At 39.6% G+C, this 18,173-nt stretch overlaps 2 protein-coding genes across 2 annotated transcripts in view; one reads left to right on the top strand and one right to left on the bottom strand.

The window, feature by feature from the left end:
- LOC139712791 (uncharacterized) overlaps nt 1–4,092 on the top strand; it is a 28,206-nt gene extending 24,114 nt beyond the window's left edge. The window contains exons 15-17 of the mRNA XM_071624583.1: nt 1,434–1,931; nt 2,713–2,880; nt 3,338–4,092. Coding sequence (XP_071480684.1) covers nt 1,434–1,931; nt 2,713–2,880; nt 3,338–4,092 — 1,421 coding nt within the window. The remainder of the gene's footprint in view (nt 1–1,433; nt 1,932–2,712; nt 2,881–3,337) is intronic.
- Nucleotides 4,093–7,245: 3,153 nt separating this feature from the next.
- Nucleotides 7,246–17,555, bottom strand: LOC139712790 (coiled-coil domain-containing protein 122-like). Its single transcript, XM_071624582.1, has 8 exons — nt 17,409–17,555; nt 15,840–15,855; nt 14,494–14,607; nt 12,292–12,373; nt 11,882–12,009; nt 9,821–9,960; nt 9,267–9,323; nt 7,246–7,392 (listed from the first exon to the last, which is right to left on the bottom strand). The coding sequence occupies exons 1-8, from the start codon at nt 17,553–17,555 to the stop codon at nt 7,246–7,248; spliced, it is 831 nt and encodes a 276-aa protein (XP_071480683.1).
- Nucleotides 17,556–18,173: the final 618 nt, after the last annotated feature.

Here is an 18,173-nt window from a genome sequence, read left to right as displayed (position 1 = left end):
CATAACGATTCAATGCGAGCGAGCGAAGAGAGCGAGCTTGAAAATTTTGACATCTTACAGTCCAAAAAGTGCCGTTCTTAGCCATAATTTTTCGCTTTGGAAATTAAGGGAGGGGGCGCACCGGGCGGAACTGCTGGCAATTACTGGCAGCAACATGAGGTGAATTGCATAACGATTAAATGCGAGCGAGCTTGAAAATTTTACATTTTACAGTCCAAAAACTGCCGTTCTTAGCCACATTTTTTTGCTTTGGAAATTAAGGGGGGGGGGGGGGGAGCGCATGCCACCGGGCGCAACTGCTGGCAATTACTGGCACTGGCAGCAACATCAGGTGAATTGCACAACGATTCCATGCGAGCGAGCGAAGAGAGCGAGCTTGAAAATTTTGACATTTTACAGTAGAAAAACTGCCGTGTGTAGCTGTATTTTTTCGCTTTGGAAATTAAGGGGGGAGCGCACCGGGCGGAACTGGACGATTACTGGCAGTAACATCAGGGGAATTGCATAAAGATTAAATGCGAGCGAGCTTGAAAATTTTGACATTTTACAGTCCCAAAACTGCCGTTTGATGCTATATCTGTTTTTGCTTTCGAAATTGAGGGGGCGCACCGGGCGCAACTGCTGGCAATTACTGGCAGCAATATTGGGAGAATTTAAATGCGAGAGAGCGGAGCGAGCGAGCTTGAAAATTGTGACATTTTACAGTCCCAAAACCGCCGTTCAGTTGTAGCTATATTTTTTGCAGTAAGGGGGGGGGGGGGGCGCACCGGGTGGAACTGTCGGCAATTACTGGCAGCAACTTCAGGAGAATGGCATTACGACTAAATGCCAGCGAGCGAGCTTGAAAATTTTGACATTTTACAGTCAAAAAACTGCTGTTTGTAGCTATACTTTTTCGCTTTGGAAATTAAGAGGGGGCGGGGGGGGGGGGACGCCCGGTGCGCCCCTCCCCCTGGATCCGCCACTGGTAGTCAAGGGTGTCGGTTTATGTTCATGACTGGGGGAGGTGTGACCAGCGAGGTGGCGTCGAAGTGACCAAGTATGGGAAGGATGTCCAAAATCTATGTATATAGTCAACACTGTATAGAATACACTTGCACTAGTAGATAATTATGTATAAAATCAGTGCTGCCAGAACCAGGGGTGCGAATTGCTTTTGCCCACGATTTTTTCTTTTTCTTTGTTTTTGTCCTCGATGTAAAATTTCAAAAAAATAAATAAATAGATAAAAAAATAATAATCATTTAGTGTCCGGCGTTGAGGTCGCTCGCAGACTGAAGGTTTTTTTTTTTTTTTTTTTTTTTTTTTAAGGGTCTGAAGGGGGGTGCGTTCGCACCCAACGCACCCCCCCCCCCCCCCCCCCCCCCCCTGGTGACGCCCATGGTGAGTGTGGTAAATGCAATCTTTTCTGGCAAACTTGCATTATGTCGTAGGTGCCGAAGTTGGAACAGGTCTATCTAAGACGGCCACCATCTCATTTTCGCTGCCAACGGCAACGTGTCCCAGCGAGAACCAATCACTGCAAGCAACTATCAGCAGCAATGTGACCGACACCCTCGCGGCAAACAATCTCTGTACCAGCGGAACAGCAACGGCGTGTGACAGCGTGAGCTCCCAGTGCTTTGAGAACAGCAGTCAGCGTAGAAGGAGCGTCATGGTCGACGCCATCTTGTCTCGAAGGAGGCGAAACTCACCAGCTCTAACCGTCGACATCGGTATATCTTCGTCGACAACGAGCCAGTCGGACGTCGGCCAGGTCGAGAGCGACATCGATTCCATAGCGAGCGGGATTATGAACGTCGCAGACAACGGTGAGTTCCAGCTGACCGTCGACGGCCAAGTAGTGACCAACAACCCAGCAAATACCCAGGTGGACAGCGAATTCCGGTGGTCTTGTGGGAGCGGTCAGGTGACTTCCGGTTCTGGATGTGGTAAGTTTGTTGCTACGTGATTTTACAATGCCGATGCAGCTGATGGTTATATGTAATTCAACTTTGTTTCCTTTTTTTCCAGCTCTATGCATCGCTAACAAATGCAACTTCAACTTCAGGCAGTGAAAGACTCTGAACATAATTTGAAAAAGAAGAAATTTAGTTTCGTTATCCAATTGTTTGAACTACAATCATTGTCCGAGAAGCGATATTATATGCAATACTACTATAAAGTTCGGACTCTGAAGTTTTGCTACCAGGGCTTTCTGAGAGGCGTTGATAAACATCATACTCCTTTCTATTCAATGACATGATTCGCAAGTTTGAAAAATTACCTGAAATGTGCAATAGGAGATTCAGGCTTCTACCATCTCCCCAACTGACGAAAGTTTTCTGCATCATACTTGAAATGTAGTTTAATCAGGTGCAAGGTTTATTAACGCACAAGTTTGGAAGCAGTACGTAACTGTAAGAGTTACTTCACTCTATAATAAATAGGGTAGTAGCCCTTGCTTGATTGTCCACCTGACAATGCTTCTTTTCTGGTTCACTTAGCCCCTTTCTTGGACAAAATCCTTTCATGTGTATCTCTTTTTCGAGGTGAAGTCATGTCATGTTTTAAAACAACTAATTGAACCCAAATCCATTCTGAGTCTTTGACGATTTCGGAGTACAGTGAATACGTATACCTCCGGTAAAACTCAAACAGTGTTAAGGATTCATGACACATGGAATCAGGAAAATGATATATCTTGGTATGTTTCAACTCTTCCCTTTACAGTGTCCTGCCCTCGAGGAACGTACTATGATGACAGTGATAACGTGTGTGTCTACTGTCGCCGGGGAACCTATCAGGACCAAACCAGGCAGACATCGTGCTCGGAATGTCCTAGCGGCAACACGGACTCCACTGGCTCGACCTCCATGTCTGATTGTAAGTCTCCATCTGGTTTACTCCTTTGATGCTTGTGGAATGCTCTCACTTGTCGAAAAGTGAAAACATTGCTTTCGAAGAATCACTTTTATAATGATATAATTTTAATCAAAACCTTGGTGACGTTGATGACATGTTTGAACGATTGGCCCCAGCATTTAATTTTTTTTTTTTTTTTGGTCCTACCTACTCTTTGACATACTACCTTCCCCGAGTCTCTGTTCATTTGAGTAGAATTGAAAATTTTCGTCTATGAATCGAGGATAGTGTATTTCGATCTTCCTGGCCTGGGGTCAATCTTAGCTAATAATTAGGAATTCCAAGATCCTTTCCTTTAACAGCATTTTTATTTGTACTGTATTCGTCAGTCACAGCGATGAACTCCAGTTATGGCTATGGAAAAAAGAAGACCACTCATTTTCCATGTCCTATTTTTCGTTTTCTCACCGTATTGGTATAGGTATTGATGAAGGCATCAAGCTAACACAGACTCACTGGATCCTCATTTATATCGGCTGCGGCGTGGCTGGAGCGTTCATCGTGCTTATGTTCATCGTACTGCTCTGCTGCTGCTGTCGCCAAGCCGAAGACACCCCGAAGAAATCTAATGGAAAAGACGTCGTGGACAATCTCACCTACCTCAATCGGGCGTTCGAGGACGACGGGATGAGCGGGGAAATGCAATACAGCGGGACGCTGGGCAGGGACGGGACCTTACAGACGAACGGGCACGCCACTAACGGTCACATACCCAACAGCAACGGGGACGCGCGCCTGATAGAGATCCCCAGCGACCCGGAGTATTTGTACGCAGAAGTGCCCGTGACGTCCTTCAGCAATAAGCGGAAGAGCGATTATGAGAAGATTCCGAGGAGAGCAAACGGACAGATCAACAGTATATCGGCCAGGGTGGACATGGAGAAGGCCTCGGAACCACCTTCGGCCGCGGCTGCTGCTCCTCTTCCGCCTCCTCCGCCGCCATCGACCGCCAGACCCCAGTCCTCCCCTGCCGACCCAGGCTCCTTCCCGCCGCCACCACCTCTCCAGATGAACGGTCACCAGTTTAATAGCGTCAACGACTCCGCGCCGATCGGTGCGCCTCCTCCTCCCCCACCCCCTCCGCCCGTTGCCCCACAACCTCCCATGCCTCCATCCCTGAACAATTCCAGAAGTGCTTCCCCCTCCGGCAGTACGAGTAGCGGACGAAGAACTACGTTTCAGCTGTGATTCGGTGTTTGGCGAAAAAGTATTATCATAGGCCAGTGGACTCGATAAAAGAGCAGAAAATGGATGGATCACTGAGATGCTCTAATCCAGGCACCGTTAATGTGTTTTTCGTGAATCATTTTGTTCACCATGTACGAGACACTAAAGATTGTTAAACCGTTTACAATCTACTAGTATACAATCATTTTATAGGGCATGTACCTGAAAGTATTTTTATATCACCAGGTACTTGTGTGAGATGAGTACTTCACATGTCAGTTGCGCCAAAAGAAAAGAACAATCAAAATGAGAGAGTGAGAGAAAACAAAATCACATGCAGCTACTCTGCGCTGTCCATTCAGGACGCGGTATTTTTTACTTTGGTAAATAGACCTGTGCTATTAAGATCCACAGGTATCTGATCTTCCGTATGAACATCACTGTACTTCAACGCTGTGAATTATCACGGTGAACGTTATAGATAACCCAGTGGTTTTAGTGTCTCTGTCGTTTCGACGATCTCCATTTTAAGTGATGTTTGCCCCGCGCTGGCAAATATTCGCATTAATTTCTTCTGTACCCTCCCGCCTCATTATCAAAGACAACAAACCAGAAACACGTTCTGAAAGTTTTATTAGTACCCTACAAGCTCAGCTTGTTGCTAAGGGTGCCACTTTCATGAAGCCATTGGCATATAAAAACATTTTACGTTTAGCAATACATTATCATGTATACAACTCCCCTGGGAACATTAACACCCATTTTCCTTTTTGCACTAACAAAAGTTTATACTATGTCTATGTACTCCTCACAGTTTTGCGACTGGATATGCTTATCCCATTTTGCTTTGCACCTTTGTTGAGAGAAGGAGTGTGTGTGTGTGTGTGTGTGTGTGTTGTGAGATGTTAGTGTGTATTGTTTATACCGCAGTAGCGATACACAGCACATTAGATTGTCTATTTTCCTTGTAAGTGAATGGTCAATGGTTTTGAATATTCATTTTTTACTCTGTGTATATCAGTACTTGAAACTTATACGTATGTCATTGCAAACTTTTCACTTTTTATATAGAAAGTTTCGTAAGTTTTCTTCTTTGCTGATCTGTGTTTTTTTTTCCTCGTGCTGTACCATTCGTCTTTCACTGTTAGTGTTGTGTCCACAGCTCCCAGATGCACAAAAGCATCTTTGCAGCGCTTACACATCATGTAATTTTTGTGATAATAATATGCAGTTGATGTCGCCATGATTTTGTGTTTAACGTTGGGAACGTTAGATTTATGTTTATTGTGTGAATGCGTTTAGTTTCATGAATTGATTTTTAATAGCGACAGTATTTTGGCATTTCGCTTTGTTGGAATAGGAATCGCAGCGTGCTATGCAACTGGATATATCATTGGCGTTAATATGGACTACTAGCATGCCATGTAAAAGCGCGGATGTTTTGTGGCAAGCTGGTCTTGCGCGTTTCCGTCGCTGCGGGCGCTGCATCTGATATTCGAAGAAAGTGTAATTTGGAAGGAAGGCTTCTTAAATTGCTCAAAATGTTACATTTCACTCGCCGAGTAGGGTGTCTAATACTCACTGATTTGCTTACGTTATGTCAAAGAGAGAGGAAAAAAATAGTACATCCAAATGAAAATGTTAAAGTTACAGTATCTAGTTGTAATCGTAAAGGAAGTGAAGAGAGAAAAATGCTTCTAATTGCAATTTGATTTTGTTATACAGATGTACTTTATGGTATGAACTACATGCTACTGTGCACTAAGAAGTGTTTACTCGTTTTACTAATCGTCACAATGGTACTTTTGTCATCGTTTCTATTGTAGCTGCGAAAGCTTGAACAATTTTTGTATGTGAAATGTTATGTTTTTATTCGTTTTACTCCTGCTTGTATATGTCATTTGTTTAAAACTTCCATCTAAAAAAATGGTCGCAATTCACATTGTACTGTTAGTCTTTGCAACCAGGATGTGTATATATAGGAACTACACCCGAACGTCTTTTTACGTTGATTGATTCCGCAAATTTGCGCAATGTAACGAAAATTTAAAGGACACAATGAAACATTTATATTCTTAAAATGTCTTTCAAGGTTTCCTTTTCTTGTCGACACGGAATATTCCTTAAATCTGAAGAAATTTCACATACTATTAATGGTAAATATTCTACAGACTTATCTTTTTTATGCCTTTCTTTTGGAAATGTTTGGTATTCAGCCTTTTGTATGTATTCACAATATATATTTTTTTTTTCATGAATGGGCAATTGTGATGCCCATATTTTTTATTTGACTTTTTTTTTTTGCTACGATAATGAGACAACAAATACTCTATCATCGATTTGTCAAGATATTTATCAATGAAATAAAGAAGCAAAACAGACATAATATCGCTTTTTCTTACTTTTTGCTTGATTTATTTATTCATTCTTCTGTGTGTGTGTGTGTGTGTGTGTGTGTGTGTGTGTGTGTGTGTGCTCAGATGCTTGGGAATAATATATGTACGAACATGTTCTAGGGTTGTTGTTTTCCGTTTTCATTAAGACAAGTAATATTCCATACCATAATCATTGTGCACAAACAAGATAGGTGATATAATGCAAGCAAATTTTAGAGTGCCTATAGTAATTATCGGTCAATAACTATCTGTCCACATTTATCAGAAAATTCATCTTTATTCGTGTCTTCATCGGTCCTTATCCGTCTCACTTTGCATCCTGTATCCATCTTTTATTCATCAGTTTAAATAACCTACAATCAATGTTTATGTCTGCCTACCTATCTTATCTATCGATCTCTCTGTCTGTCTGTCTGTCTGTCTGTCTGTCTGTATTTCTGATTATCCCATCGCACGGGCTTTGGGGCTACATATCAATACACCAGTCAATATGGACGTACAAACATGGACATTGCGTTGAATTGGTCTGAAGTAATATCCCTAGGAATTCTCAATTGTATCTGCATACGATATGGTGTACTAGATCTCACCATCCACGTGCGCACACATTCCCACAAGTCGGAAAACCAACATCATTACAATAACATAGTATCCATTTTTTCCGTCTCAAGCAACTCACAAGCATAGTCAATAGAATAAAACAAACCAAAAACAAGAGATGATCTGTCAACGGTTCCTACTTGAATTTTGCACGATTTGACATTCGTATTATTCTTCTCTACTCATCGTGGAGTGTCTGCGATGCAGCGGTGAGTTGATCCAACTGGGCTTCAAGCTGGCTTGCCTCTCGGCTCCACTGCCAATTTCTCACCTGAGCCTCTTTTAGCTGGCACTTGAGACGTGTCAGTTGGGCCCGGTTACGTTTCTGTAGAAATGAGAATAGTGTGAGATTAGGTCTGGACTTGAAGCACGCACTGCTTTCGTCAGCCTGTACGGAAAGTCCTCGTAGACGGCGCAAACCTACCAGCATAGGCACGAGCAGATTATTTGGTTGGATAGGCATAGTATGCGTAGTATAAATCTCAACACGCCGAATACTATACAACGTATGATATTAATTTCATCCGATGATGTACATGAGTTTCTCACAAGGCACTGCGGTCGATTCATTCTACTGTTCAACACTGACAGACAGAGGCAAGCATTTGACCATCAAGTCCCGGAACTCGGTTTCTGTGGATTGATGGTGAATCTCTCATTCATATGATTCCTACTTTGGTCCTACACATTCAAAAGGATTAGAGTCGACATTTTGTCTCCATTTTTTTTTTTTTTGTGTAACGTCTCTTGCTGATGTTCTGAAGATCAAATAAACTAAATTTGACCAGTTCCATTAAATGATTTTTTAACAGAGAGTATGCAAGCACAATCAGAGTTGTCAGCCTCTTGAAGACATTATAATAATGTCGGAAAGCAAAATTTGCCTTGTATTTGATGGATGAACAGTTGTTAAAAAAGAAGGTCAAATAATTTAGCTTATCAAACCACTTTAAAGATTGCCTCACGTTTACGGACAAACATGACATCAGATAAAATTTGAGCAGGTGTAGATAAAGGTCATAGCAGACCTTTTGAAACTGAGGTACAGTGTGAAAAACCTGGATAGGGTGCATTTCGGAATTTACTATGTATTCATTTCAACCAAAGTAGCTCTTTCTGGCCCGAATTCACGAAGGTGGTACAAATAATGAAACCATGGTTTAAACCATGGACAAAAACCATGGAGCGCCAAGTGTAGCATGGAATATTTTGTTACAAAATCAGTCATTTCGTCGATGAATTGATTATTTTGTAACGAAATATTCCTTGGCGCTCCATGGTTTTTGTCCATGGTTTAAACCATGGTTTCATTTAGTACCACCTTCGTGAATTCGGGCCTATGTGCCAATGAGTCAAACGGGCACAAATCTCACACACTAACCTACGGACAGGAAATAAAGTATAATGTGGCATGCAGACGGTTAACAAAGACTGATCCATGTTCTTATAGTCTATGGTTCCAGAGGTCATTGCAGACTCTTACTGAACTGGCGTATTGGGCTCACACGGGTAAATATTTCCCCATAGAGACGTGTGTTAAAATTAAAAAAAGAATGAATAAAATGTGTAAAATACCTGGGAGAAATGAAATGTTTCATCTTCAGTAACCTGAAAATGTGAGATATACCCTTTCATCCATCAAATTTCTAAGGGGGTTGTTCAACTCAAACTCTGTCCAAGGGCTCGCAAAGCCAGGGTACGAATTCTTTTTACTGAAAAAATTACATAAATATTATATTTTCTGTACATGCACCCAATCAAATGTAATCCCTTCAAATTCCATGAGAAACGCTTCCAACCAAAATGCAGTTTGTAGAGGAATTTAATGTACCGTACTCAATATCTGCAGCTTTCATTTTTCCAAACTGCCCTTATTGACTTTTTTATTATTTTTTTTCCGTTTATTTTAGTATCTTTGATACGATTTTTGTGATGCGGTCAGGGATATTCCATTATATTTACAGGTGTGAGCCCTATTTGGGCTCCTGGCCAACGTTGGCCGAAATTCTTCTCGAGAGGGCGCTTTAAAAACGGGTGCTGCTCAATATCAACGATCAGCACAAGAGCCGCAGACTGCTACATACATGTATATTTCACATTTAAGATTAAAGAAGAATATGGACTCTGAATATGAACGTGCAAGTTTGCTTTTGGTGTCATTGTTTTATGTTGGTCCTTATTTCATGTATTTTCCCATACCTGCAGGACTTCGATATCTTGTCTGATACTGGTCTGCTTGGACGTCTCCCTCGTGATCTAGTGTGAGGGTTTAATGATATAGTAAGTCAACGGTAAATGTATGACAGAATGGATCTCATATCAATCTAAATAAAAACAAAGTAAAAGGGATAAACTGATGTGTAATAATTGAAATATTGTTCAGTCTACAAGGGGCTCCAAGGACAAAAATGAACGCAGTTTTACATGAACAACATAACATTGCGTCGAATGAGTGAAACACAAAGCTTTCAGATATTTTGATGCGTTCAATTATTTCTAACAAAATGTAGAAAAAAAGGACCTATGAAATTCATGTTTGTATTAGTAAATATTAATGGTAAGAATATAAAAGAAAATAATGATAATGATACGTGTAATATAAACAGCAGAGATAGGTACATGGTATGATAAACAATAGCTGTTATACTTGCCGTTGTTTTTGTTATCATAATAAGTGTTGCTATTTAGAGTTATTATTTTTCATAATCATCACATTCAACATAATGTTATGTCAATATTCAAAGTAAACGCACCTCCCCCTGAAGATGATTAACCTGCTGCTGAAGGTCAGCCTTGGCTATTTGAAGTCGGTGAGTTTCCTCTTCCATCTGGACCTTGGCGAGAAGTTCCCCCCTCTCTTGGTCAAGCACGAGTTCGGCTTTCAGGGTATCTCCTATACGGATGGAAGTAACAACAAACATACAAAATAGGGCCATCACACAAACAGGTACTTACATTCCATTAGGAAAATCAACTACAACCTCCCCTCCCCCTTAGACCTCCCAAGTCTCACGCCTAGAGTCTCCCGCTCTGTCTCCCGCTATATCTTTTAGGACCATCTTCCAGAATACTAGTAAATAGATACAAGGTTGTATTACAGGTATGTACCAAATTACATAATTTCTAATCCCCAAAACGAAACTCTCCCCTGCCGCCTGCTTTTATTCACTCCCAGCCAGTTGAGGAACTTGTCATCTCTACAATCTAGAACGTAATAACATTTCATTCTAAAAGCATTTGTGGCAGCCCGGACCGCTACTCGACACCCGACGGCAGAATCACTGAATGAAAGTCAGTCATAAATTAGGAAATATTTCCCTCATGGTCTTTGGAATAGTTTAATCCGCTTTATTAATCGACGGAAATTGAGGCAATATCTGGGGAGTCGAGCTCGTCCTGTGATCTATCCGGTCCTGCAAATAACGGTGACACAGAAATTTTAATACTGCCCTCATCGTTGGAAAATTAGTTATTTCCAGCCCAGGCATATGCTCTCGCGCTTAAAAGGGAGTCAATCCAATTCAATTGAAAATTTCATTTTTTTTTCATTTAACAAGCCGACAGTGCGGCCAAAAGTCGAATTAACAAAAGTTTTCACATTTTAAAACATGTACAATCGATCACGAATACATGTAGTTGACTAAAAAATGCTGAGTAAGGCTCTTTTGTTTCCATAAAGAAATCATGATAATAATGATGATAATGATAATAATAATTATCATTATCCTGATAAGGATTATACTCGTTACAGTCAGCATCAAACACAAAGGAAGAACATTAAAACATACTTAAATCGGAACAATATTCCTCCTCAGGAACAGTTGCTCTCCGACGAACCACCCATCCCTCCCCCGCACACACACACACACACACACACACACACACACACAGGTACACCTTTCGAGAAAAAAAAATATGGAAAGCGTTCCACAGCTTTGTAAAGGTACAGAAAATCGTATAAATTTAGTCCGTGAAAGTTGAGCGGAAAAAAAAAAAGTGCCGGGAGTTTCAGTCCACATCAAATAGCTATAGAGTTTGTTTGTTTGTTTGTTTGTTTGTTTGTTTGTTTGTTTGTTTGTTTGTTTTTAGGATTCTATTTACAATCAGGTTAAGATGAAGTCCACATTAAGTCACCACACCTTGATGTTAGCTTATACAGATCTTTATTTGCATGTCTTGTTTGTTGTTTGCGTTTTTGTTTTGGAATGGATGGGATAGAATGCTAAAGCCACCTTGTCCCAGTAATTGATTCTGATATCTAATGCAGACGCAGTCGAATTCTTGAACTACGTATAGGAAAACATTTTGAACATTAACCTCTATTTCCTTTTCAGACTCGAACAGAACATATTTTGAAAACTGCTTGCATAAAACAAAATGGAAGCAAAACGAAAACAACAAAACTACTGATTTCGGCGATTATTGCTTACTGTAACAAAAACATAACGATGTGTAAACGACAGCAAGTATGTAAGATATGTCTCCAGTTTCCAGTTTGTGCATTGCAAACAATACTCAAGGCAAACAGATTCTGTAAAGACAAAACAAACCACTATTCAGGGTGAAATAACGTTTTGCTCCCTATTGCAACTATGCTATATGCTAGCCGTTTGTTATGCTCTACGTCTTCATGTGTTGCCCACTGAAATGTGAGGCAGTACACGCTTGAGACTATGAGAAACTTAAAAATGACACTGTCACCATCTGGGCATATAGATCAAAGTGACCGCTATGCATTGGGGAACACATCATACTCAATTTTATGCAGCACTTTAGCGAGGAAAAAAAAATGTAGCGCCTGTTATTACACTCACTCTCGCGCTCTAAGTCATCGATAACTCGCTGGTTTTCGTTGAGCTCCGTGTGGTCGGTAGATAGCGCCTCCATGTTTCTAACAGATTCGGAGAAATTCTCCATTTTGTTCCTGTACTTCGCAATGAGTCTGCAGGGAAATAAAAAAGAAGATAAAGATGTAAAGATACAGAAATACCCAACGAATAACTCAATGTTTGTGTCAAGTGAAAGATTAATCCCTTAAAGCGAATTTCCTCTCTTACAAGTATTAGTGGTTGTGAAAAAGAAGAACATTCTTAAATTCAAAGTAATTTAGAGATGTTTTTTTTAAAGTGATTTTCTTTTTTTAATAAACTGATACTGCTGCTTACAAAAAACAGTTCAAGTCCATAACTTTATTGACTATTGTATAATGTCGATGTTTGTGTACCTGTTTTTCTTGTTCCATTCGGCTTGCGATCTCTCGAATTTCAACCTTAGCTCGGCATTTTGATTGACGCTCTCAGATATTTCTGACAAGAAAAATGAAAGGTGATGCAAGACCTCTGTTCAAAAGTTTTTTTTTTCATTATACGAAAATATCTAAATGAAATGAAACAAGGATTGGACTGTGAATATAGGTCAATCAGAATTTCCGAAAGATTTCACACTTCAAAAACACTGAGGGAAGGTACGCGAAATTTCATTTTCCCCAGTGTCCTACTCTTCACAGGCTCATTAACAATTTAGGAAAGGTTCGTCCAATGCACTTAACTTTATATAGTGAGATTCTTGGTTAGATTTAACTTATAACACAGACACTTTAATTTCTGTGTCTTTCCATCCCATTATTTTGTCAGATTAAACGTTATTTACACTTCATATTGCATCTATTAGGTTGTATATTCAGCATTTACTTTAAACTGATAATCTCGACCTGTAATCGTCTTACATACAACTGTATTATTGTGCGTTAATCATCAGTTATGTTCCAAACTTCTATGTGCTCATTTTGTGCAATGTTTATACGTGGAAGTTGAAATGGATGTGAAGTGAAATTGACTGTGGTTTATTTTGAACTCATTCTTGGTTGCCTGGAGGAGAAATCTGACGCCAAAGAAAACAGGAGAAGTATGTCGGGTCTCTGTGTTACCAAATTACATTTTTTTTTTTCCCTCCTTTCCTTTCCTCGCTTTGTTCTTTCTGTTCTGTCATGTCTGTGGCAAGACTTCTCGAAAATGTCTGATACCAAAGTGCTCGGCGTTACCACTAATCCACAGACTCCAAAGCTTCCGCATTTGACGACGACGCCATGATATGGTCATCAATAGATCAATGACCGCTCAGGTAAGACGAACAAACCCCGACAGGTCCGCATGCCCCCACAAGAAATCCTGACTACTGCTAAAATCAATAGTTTTGATATTCAACACACTAAGAAGTGTGACAAGCACCTCAGTCGTACCCCAATGGCCTCCCACCCACTCTATTTCTCCCCGATGCAGCACTTAACTACAAACTGCAGCGAGATTCATAGTGTCTTGAAATATGCGGAAGTGTGTGTGTAGAGGTGAATTGCTTAATGCATATACTGTTTTTATCTGTTGTTGCTATGACGATGTCACGGGCAAAAGTGACCGGCGGCGACTATACTGGAATGCCCAGGTGAATGTAGAAATGACCATATTTAATACTGGTTTTGTGTTGCTGAGTTTTTTTGGTGTTCCCTACTCGCGAGATTCACCAGGGTCAAGAGGCTTTCGCTTCGTCGTTGTGACAATTAATAGTCCCGCGAGTGTGCCTGAATTTTAAACCAATGTCACATATCACAGATAAAGTACGTTACACATCAATTATAGTCAAAGTGGCATTAATGTCAAACGAGCTGCAACAGATATGGATTGATAATTTCTTTTATGGCACATTTACGAAAGTACGTCGCCGCCCTGCGAAAAACGAAGCCCATTGGCATGTTCAAAGTGACGTTGATATAAAGAGAAGAGGAAAACAATCAGAACAGTAAAAGTTTTTATTATATCCCTGTAAAAAAAAGAAGAAGTATACAACAGTCGTGGAATTTCGGAGTTTCAAACTTTTTCGCGAAACGGTGATTATTGATTACGATCACGTCTGCAAATCATACAAGGCAATGATGCATCACAACTATCGTACTGATTTGCATATATATACATATATATATATATATATATATATATATATATATATATATTACAAATCACAATTGCTGAATTGTAGCAAATCTTGGAGCTGCAAAGGATCTGCTATGAAATTAAAATGAATTCAGTGAAAATATGCGTACAAGCGAATTTGATTCTTTGGAGGCTTCGCGATCATCACCTAATCAAGGTTGCATCATGTGAGCGATTGATCACTGTAAAGGCAGAAAACTTGAAATCCTGAAATCCATAATCAAGTTCATATCTTTATTGCTAGTCCGATTCTAATGAAAGCTTCGCCATCCCGTTTTTTTGCTTTTAAGCTATTCATCAAAGTCAAATTGAACATAGAATGGATTTACATTGAAAGTGCTGAGCTTTATCACTTCCTTTCTTTGTTCGCCTGTTTTTGAGGGTGGATGAGGAGGAGGAAGAGGAGGAGATGAAAACAAGTATTTTTTGGATGTTTTTCTCACCTTCTTTCAGTTGGGTACAGTGTGCTATCTTCTTCTGGCTGTCCTCTTGGCACAGGCATATCTTTCTCTGGCACCCCTGTAGTTCTTTTTGCAGGGACTCTTCTGTTGATTGCTCTTGAGAGGAAAGCAAGGAGAAGACATTGTGCATGAGGATGATAATTATCATGATGACGATGAAATTATGATAACTATATTGATGATGATAACGCTGATTACATCCCTGAAACACAAAGTCTGTTTTTTTTTTTCTAATTACATTGACACACTACCTTAATCCAATTGACAAGAGTAAAAGCTAGTACTACCTTTGTAATTCCCGAATAAACCGAAATTGGCATCGATCTAACAAAGACGAAGACGATGATGATGATGGTAATGATGACTACGGCAGTGGTAACAATAATGATTATAATGATGATGCTATGCCCATGATAATAATAAAAAGTAGTAGAATAAAGAAAGCAATGGCAGGTGCAAAGTGGTTTACCCAATTAAGGGTATATAACTTCTAATCTTCCAAAAAAGGCAACCTCTCCTTTAATAGGGCATTACCATTACCATTACCCCATCTTTAATAGGTATATACCCCTATATGTACCCTGGTTGATAAATATTGTCCACGGTACTAGGATCTCTTCTATAGAGTCCATAGTACTTCAAAGAAGAAAATATATTAAGGCGACAAAGATGGGAAAAGAAACAGACGGAGACAACGAAAAAGGATAAGGAGAAAGAATAAAAGGAGTGAAAAGGTTACATTAACTTATGTCGTTTGGCTGCCAATCATTTCGATTCACCCGTATTGTCAAATATCATCATCACTGGAAACACAAAACATTTCTGCCCTGTACAAATTCTTATGTACGTGAGAAGCGCAGCATAAGGATATAGCAAGGAAATACGCACTCACAATAGCTGGTTGTAGCATATTAATGCAGTCCAAAGGATGTATTACGGTTGCTAACCTGCCTTGGCCAACCACTGAGCGGTGACGTATATGGTGACATTCCCTAAAGCACATTTGTCGATAAATCTAAGTCTTTAGTTTAAACCCAGACAGGAAAGTGGCGAGGAAGCCAAATCTTATTGATGTTCAGGTTTTAATCTGTCTCATACATTTTTATAAAAAGCTCAAACAAGGGAAAGCTCGTGGTGTGAACCCACCTCTGGTTTAAAAAGGCGAACATGATAGCATGGAGCATAGTCATACAGTATATAAAACTCGCTTACACAATAGGGACAGACATGACACATGAGTGACACAAATAAAACAAGATGCTCTAAAAGAGGCTTACTCAAAAGATAAGCTTGTTCGTTTGCTTAGTTGTATTGTTTTACAGACTCACCCCTCTCCACTTGTTGCTGAAAGGAGCCGTTTGCAGGATCAAGGCCAATAATAGGAAATGAGAAAAATTGATGCTGATTTCTCAAACGAATTAAAAGCATTCAAAGACAAGCTTTACTAGCGTTCAGAATGCAAGGGGCAACATCTTTTAATAGTTACATTTGCTAAAACAAAGAAGAATTTCGCATACGTTGCTGCAAATAGATCTACAATCCAATCTAAGCCTGTCATTGTGAAAAAAAAAAATGCTACGAAAATCATAATGTCAACTCCCGCGAGGCAAAACACCGTTTCTTCTTGGAAGCGATAGATTTATTTGATTTGAAACATATTACCATTTCATTTCTTACATGTAATTTCTGCGTCGTACCTTCTTGCATCAAGTTGTCGGGAGGGGCAGGGATACAACGCGCAAGAAGGGCCTTGTCAGATTAATGTAGCTAAAATGTGCGTTGTTGTAATCGAATGACGTATCGTTCATGCCACGATTCTAACAGCAGTAAAAGATTCACGTTTATGCATAATCTTGATAGTACACAATAATATGCAAAAAAGGGAAAAATATTAACAAAATAGGAAATCTTGAATTTAAGATAAACTCCGTGAATTGTCACAGAATGTCTTTTAAAGTTGATTTTCACATCCGTCTGAATATCTGACTGAAATTTGTTATCATTCTTTCTTGTTTCTTTTTATCCAGACAAGAACAGAACAAGAAATTGAACAAGGAGTGCAGATGCGATGTCCATGAAGATGATTACTTTGTATAACGTTACTTGCGCACACTGGACTTATGTAATCAAAATGGATTCTCTTTACAGAAAAGCTTTGCACTGATTTTAGCTTTAGTCTCAGCGTTACCCCCCCCCCTCAAAAATAAAAAAAAGACCGTGTAAAATGCCCCTTTTTTCGCGATATTGCCATTGAAATGTGATCGAATTGTTTACTGTTTTATTATCTTATGTTGATTAGAAAAGCTCATCTATGATTGGTGTGCCTAATATTCACCATAGCCTGTCTTAGCAAAGTGATTGCAAAGACAAGTAAAAGACAAAATGCAAAAAAAAAGTAAAGTAGTAATTGTTGATGTGCTTGACCGTGAGGGAAATTCCAACCTGATACTATGTTGCTTTGTATGAAAACAGAAAAACTAGAGAAATGGATCAGTGAAAGTTTTGAAATATCAGACATAGACCAGTACAAACAATCTGACAAAGTGAGACAGTTAATTGGCAACTCTGTGTGATCTAGAAGTTGAGCAGCTCTCCACTTGGTTTGCACATTAAAAATCACCAATTCATCAGTGTTTTAGTGTGGTCAAGGTATAATGTCAAAATCAAAATCTACTGTTTCGTTCACATCTTTACGTGAAGACAATGTAAGAAGGCTTAGAGTCAGGAAATGCGATTTCATATTCCCACTGTTAAACATGGACAAACAATGAATTTGAATTGATTTCTACAAGCCATCATTCTGTTCTTTTTCTGAAATACTGCAATGTAAGATTTACAAAACGAGGATTTTTTTTTTTTGAAAAAAACTATACGAGATATGACTACTCATGCCGAACCTGTAAATCGACGAGTACTTTACGATGTTGCGCTATTTCGCTAGCCTGCTGTTTCTGGGCTTGGGAGACACTCTCCACGACTTCCGGTAAGCTGCCCAGTTCCGAGGGCACTTCGGTCGCATCGGCGTCTCCTGGTACATTTTCCATTCCTCAAAACGTCTTCATTGAAAGGAAAATTACAATATGAGTAAAAAAGATGTCATCAGGCGATTGATCGATTTGTAATGATATATCGATACCCCCCAAACCAAGTCAAGTTTCTCAAGCACGGGAACCTCCTTTTAGGAACAGTCTCATTGAAAAGTTCTACTTCTAGACACACTTATTCCACCTAATTTCCAATTATACTAACGTCTGCTAAATTTCGATTATAAATTAAAAGAAACGACAAAGAATCAAAACAAATAACATCAATATGCAAAATGCTAAACACGTTTTCCATAGTACCTCAATTTGTCAGGTGACTGTGCAGAATTCCTAATCGTGGTTCATACTTTGGTTTCACTAAAACTTTGCAAACATAGTGTCGTATGAGAAATCATCTGCAATGTTTTCACACACAAGAAAATCAACAGACTGAATGATACACATGTATCACTTTATCTTTGAGTTATAAATATGAACACTCTCGTTTCGTTTGCCTTAGAGGAAAAAAACATTGTATTTCTTGGACTATCTATACGCTTTGACCCCCCCCCCCCCTCTGTTCCGAATTTGCTGTATTTTGATTGTAGCTCTAGTTCGAGTTTGTACATGTATCTTGTT

The sequence above is a fragment of the Diadema antillarum genome, unplaced genomic scaffold, assembly GCF_040938485.1.
Source record: "Diadema antillarum isolate AM-2024a unplaced genomic scaffold, OU_Dant_1.0 seq00001857_RagTag, whole genome shotgun sequence".
NCBI classification, from domain to species: Eukaryota; Metazoa; Echinodermata; class Echinoidea; order Diadematoida; family Diadematidae; genus Diadema; species Diadema antillarum.
Note: the sequence above shows the minus strand (reverse complement) of the source record. Positions and strands in the feature narration are given on the sequence as shown.

Bases quoted from the DNA above. Each gene is read 5' to 3' on its own strand.
- LOC139712790 (XM_071624582.1), bottom strand. From the start codon at position 17,555: ATGGAAAATGTACCAGGAGACGCCGATGCGACCGAAGTGCCCTCGGAA. The intron at 12,374-14,493 runs GTGAGAAAAACA...TTTTCTTGTCAG, and splicing joins CTGTACCCAACTGAAAGAAG to AAATATCTGAGAGCGTCAAT. The intron at 12,010-12,291 runs GTACACAAACAT...ATTTCCCTGCAG, and splicing joins GAATGGAACAAGAAAAACAG to ACTCATTGCGAAGTACAGGA.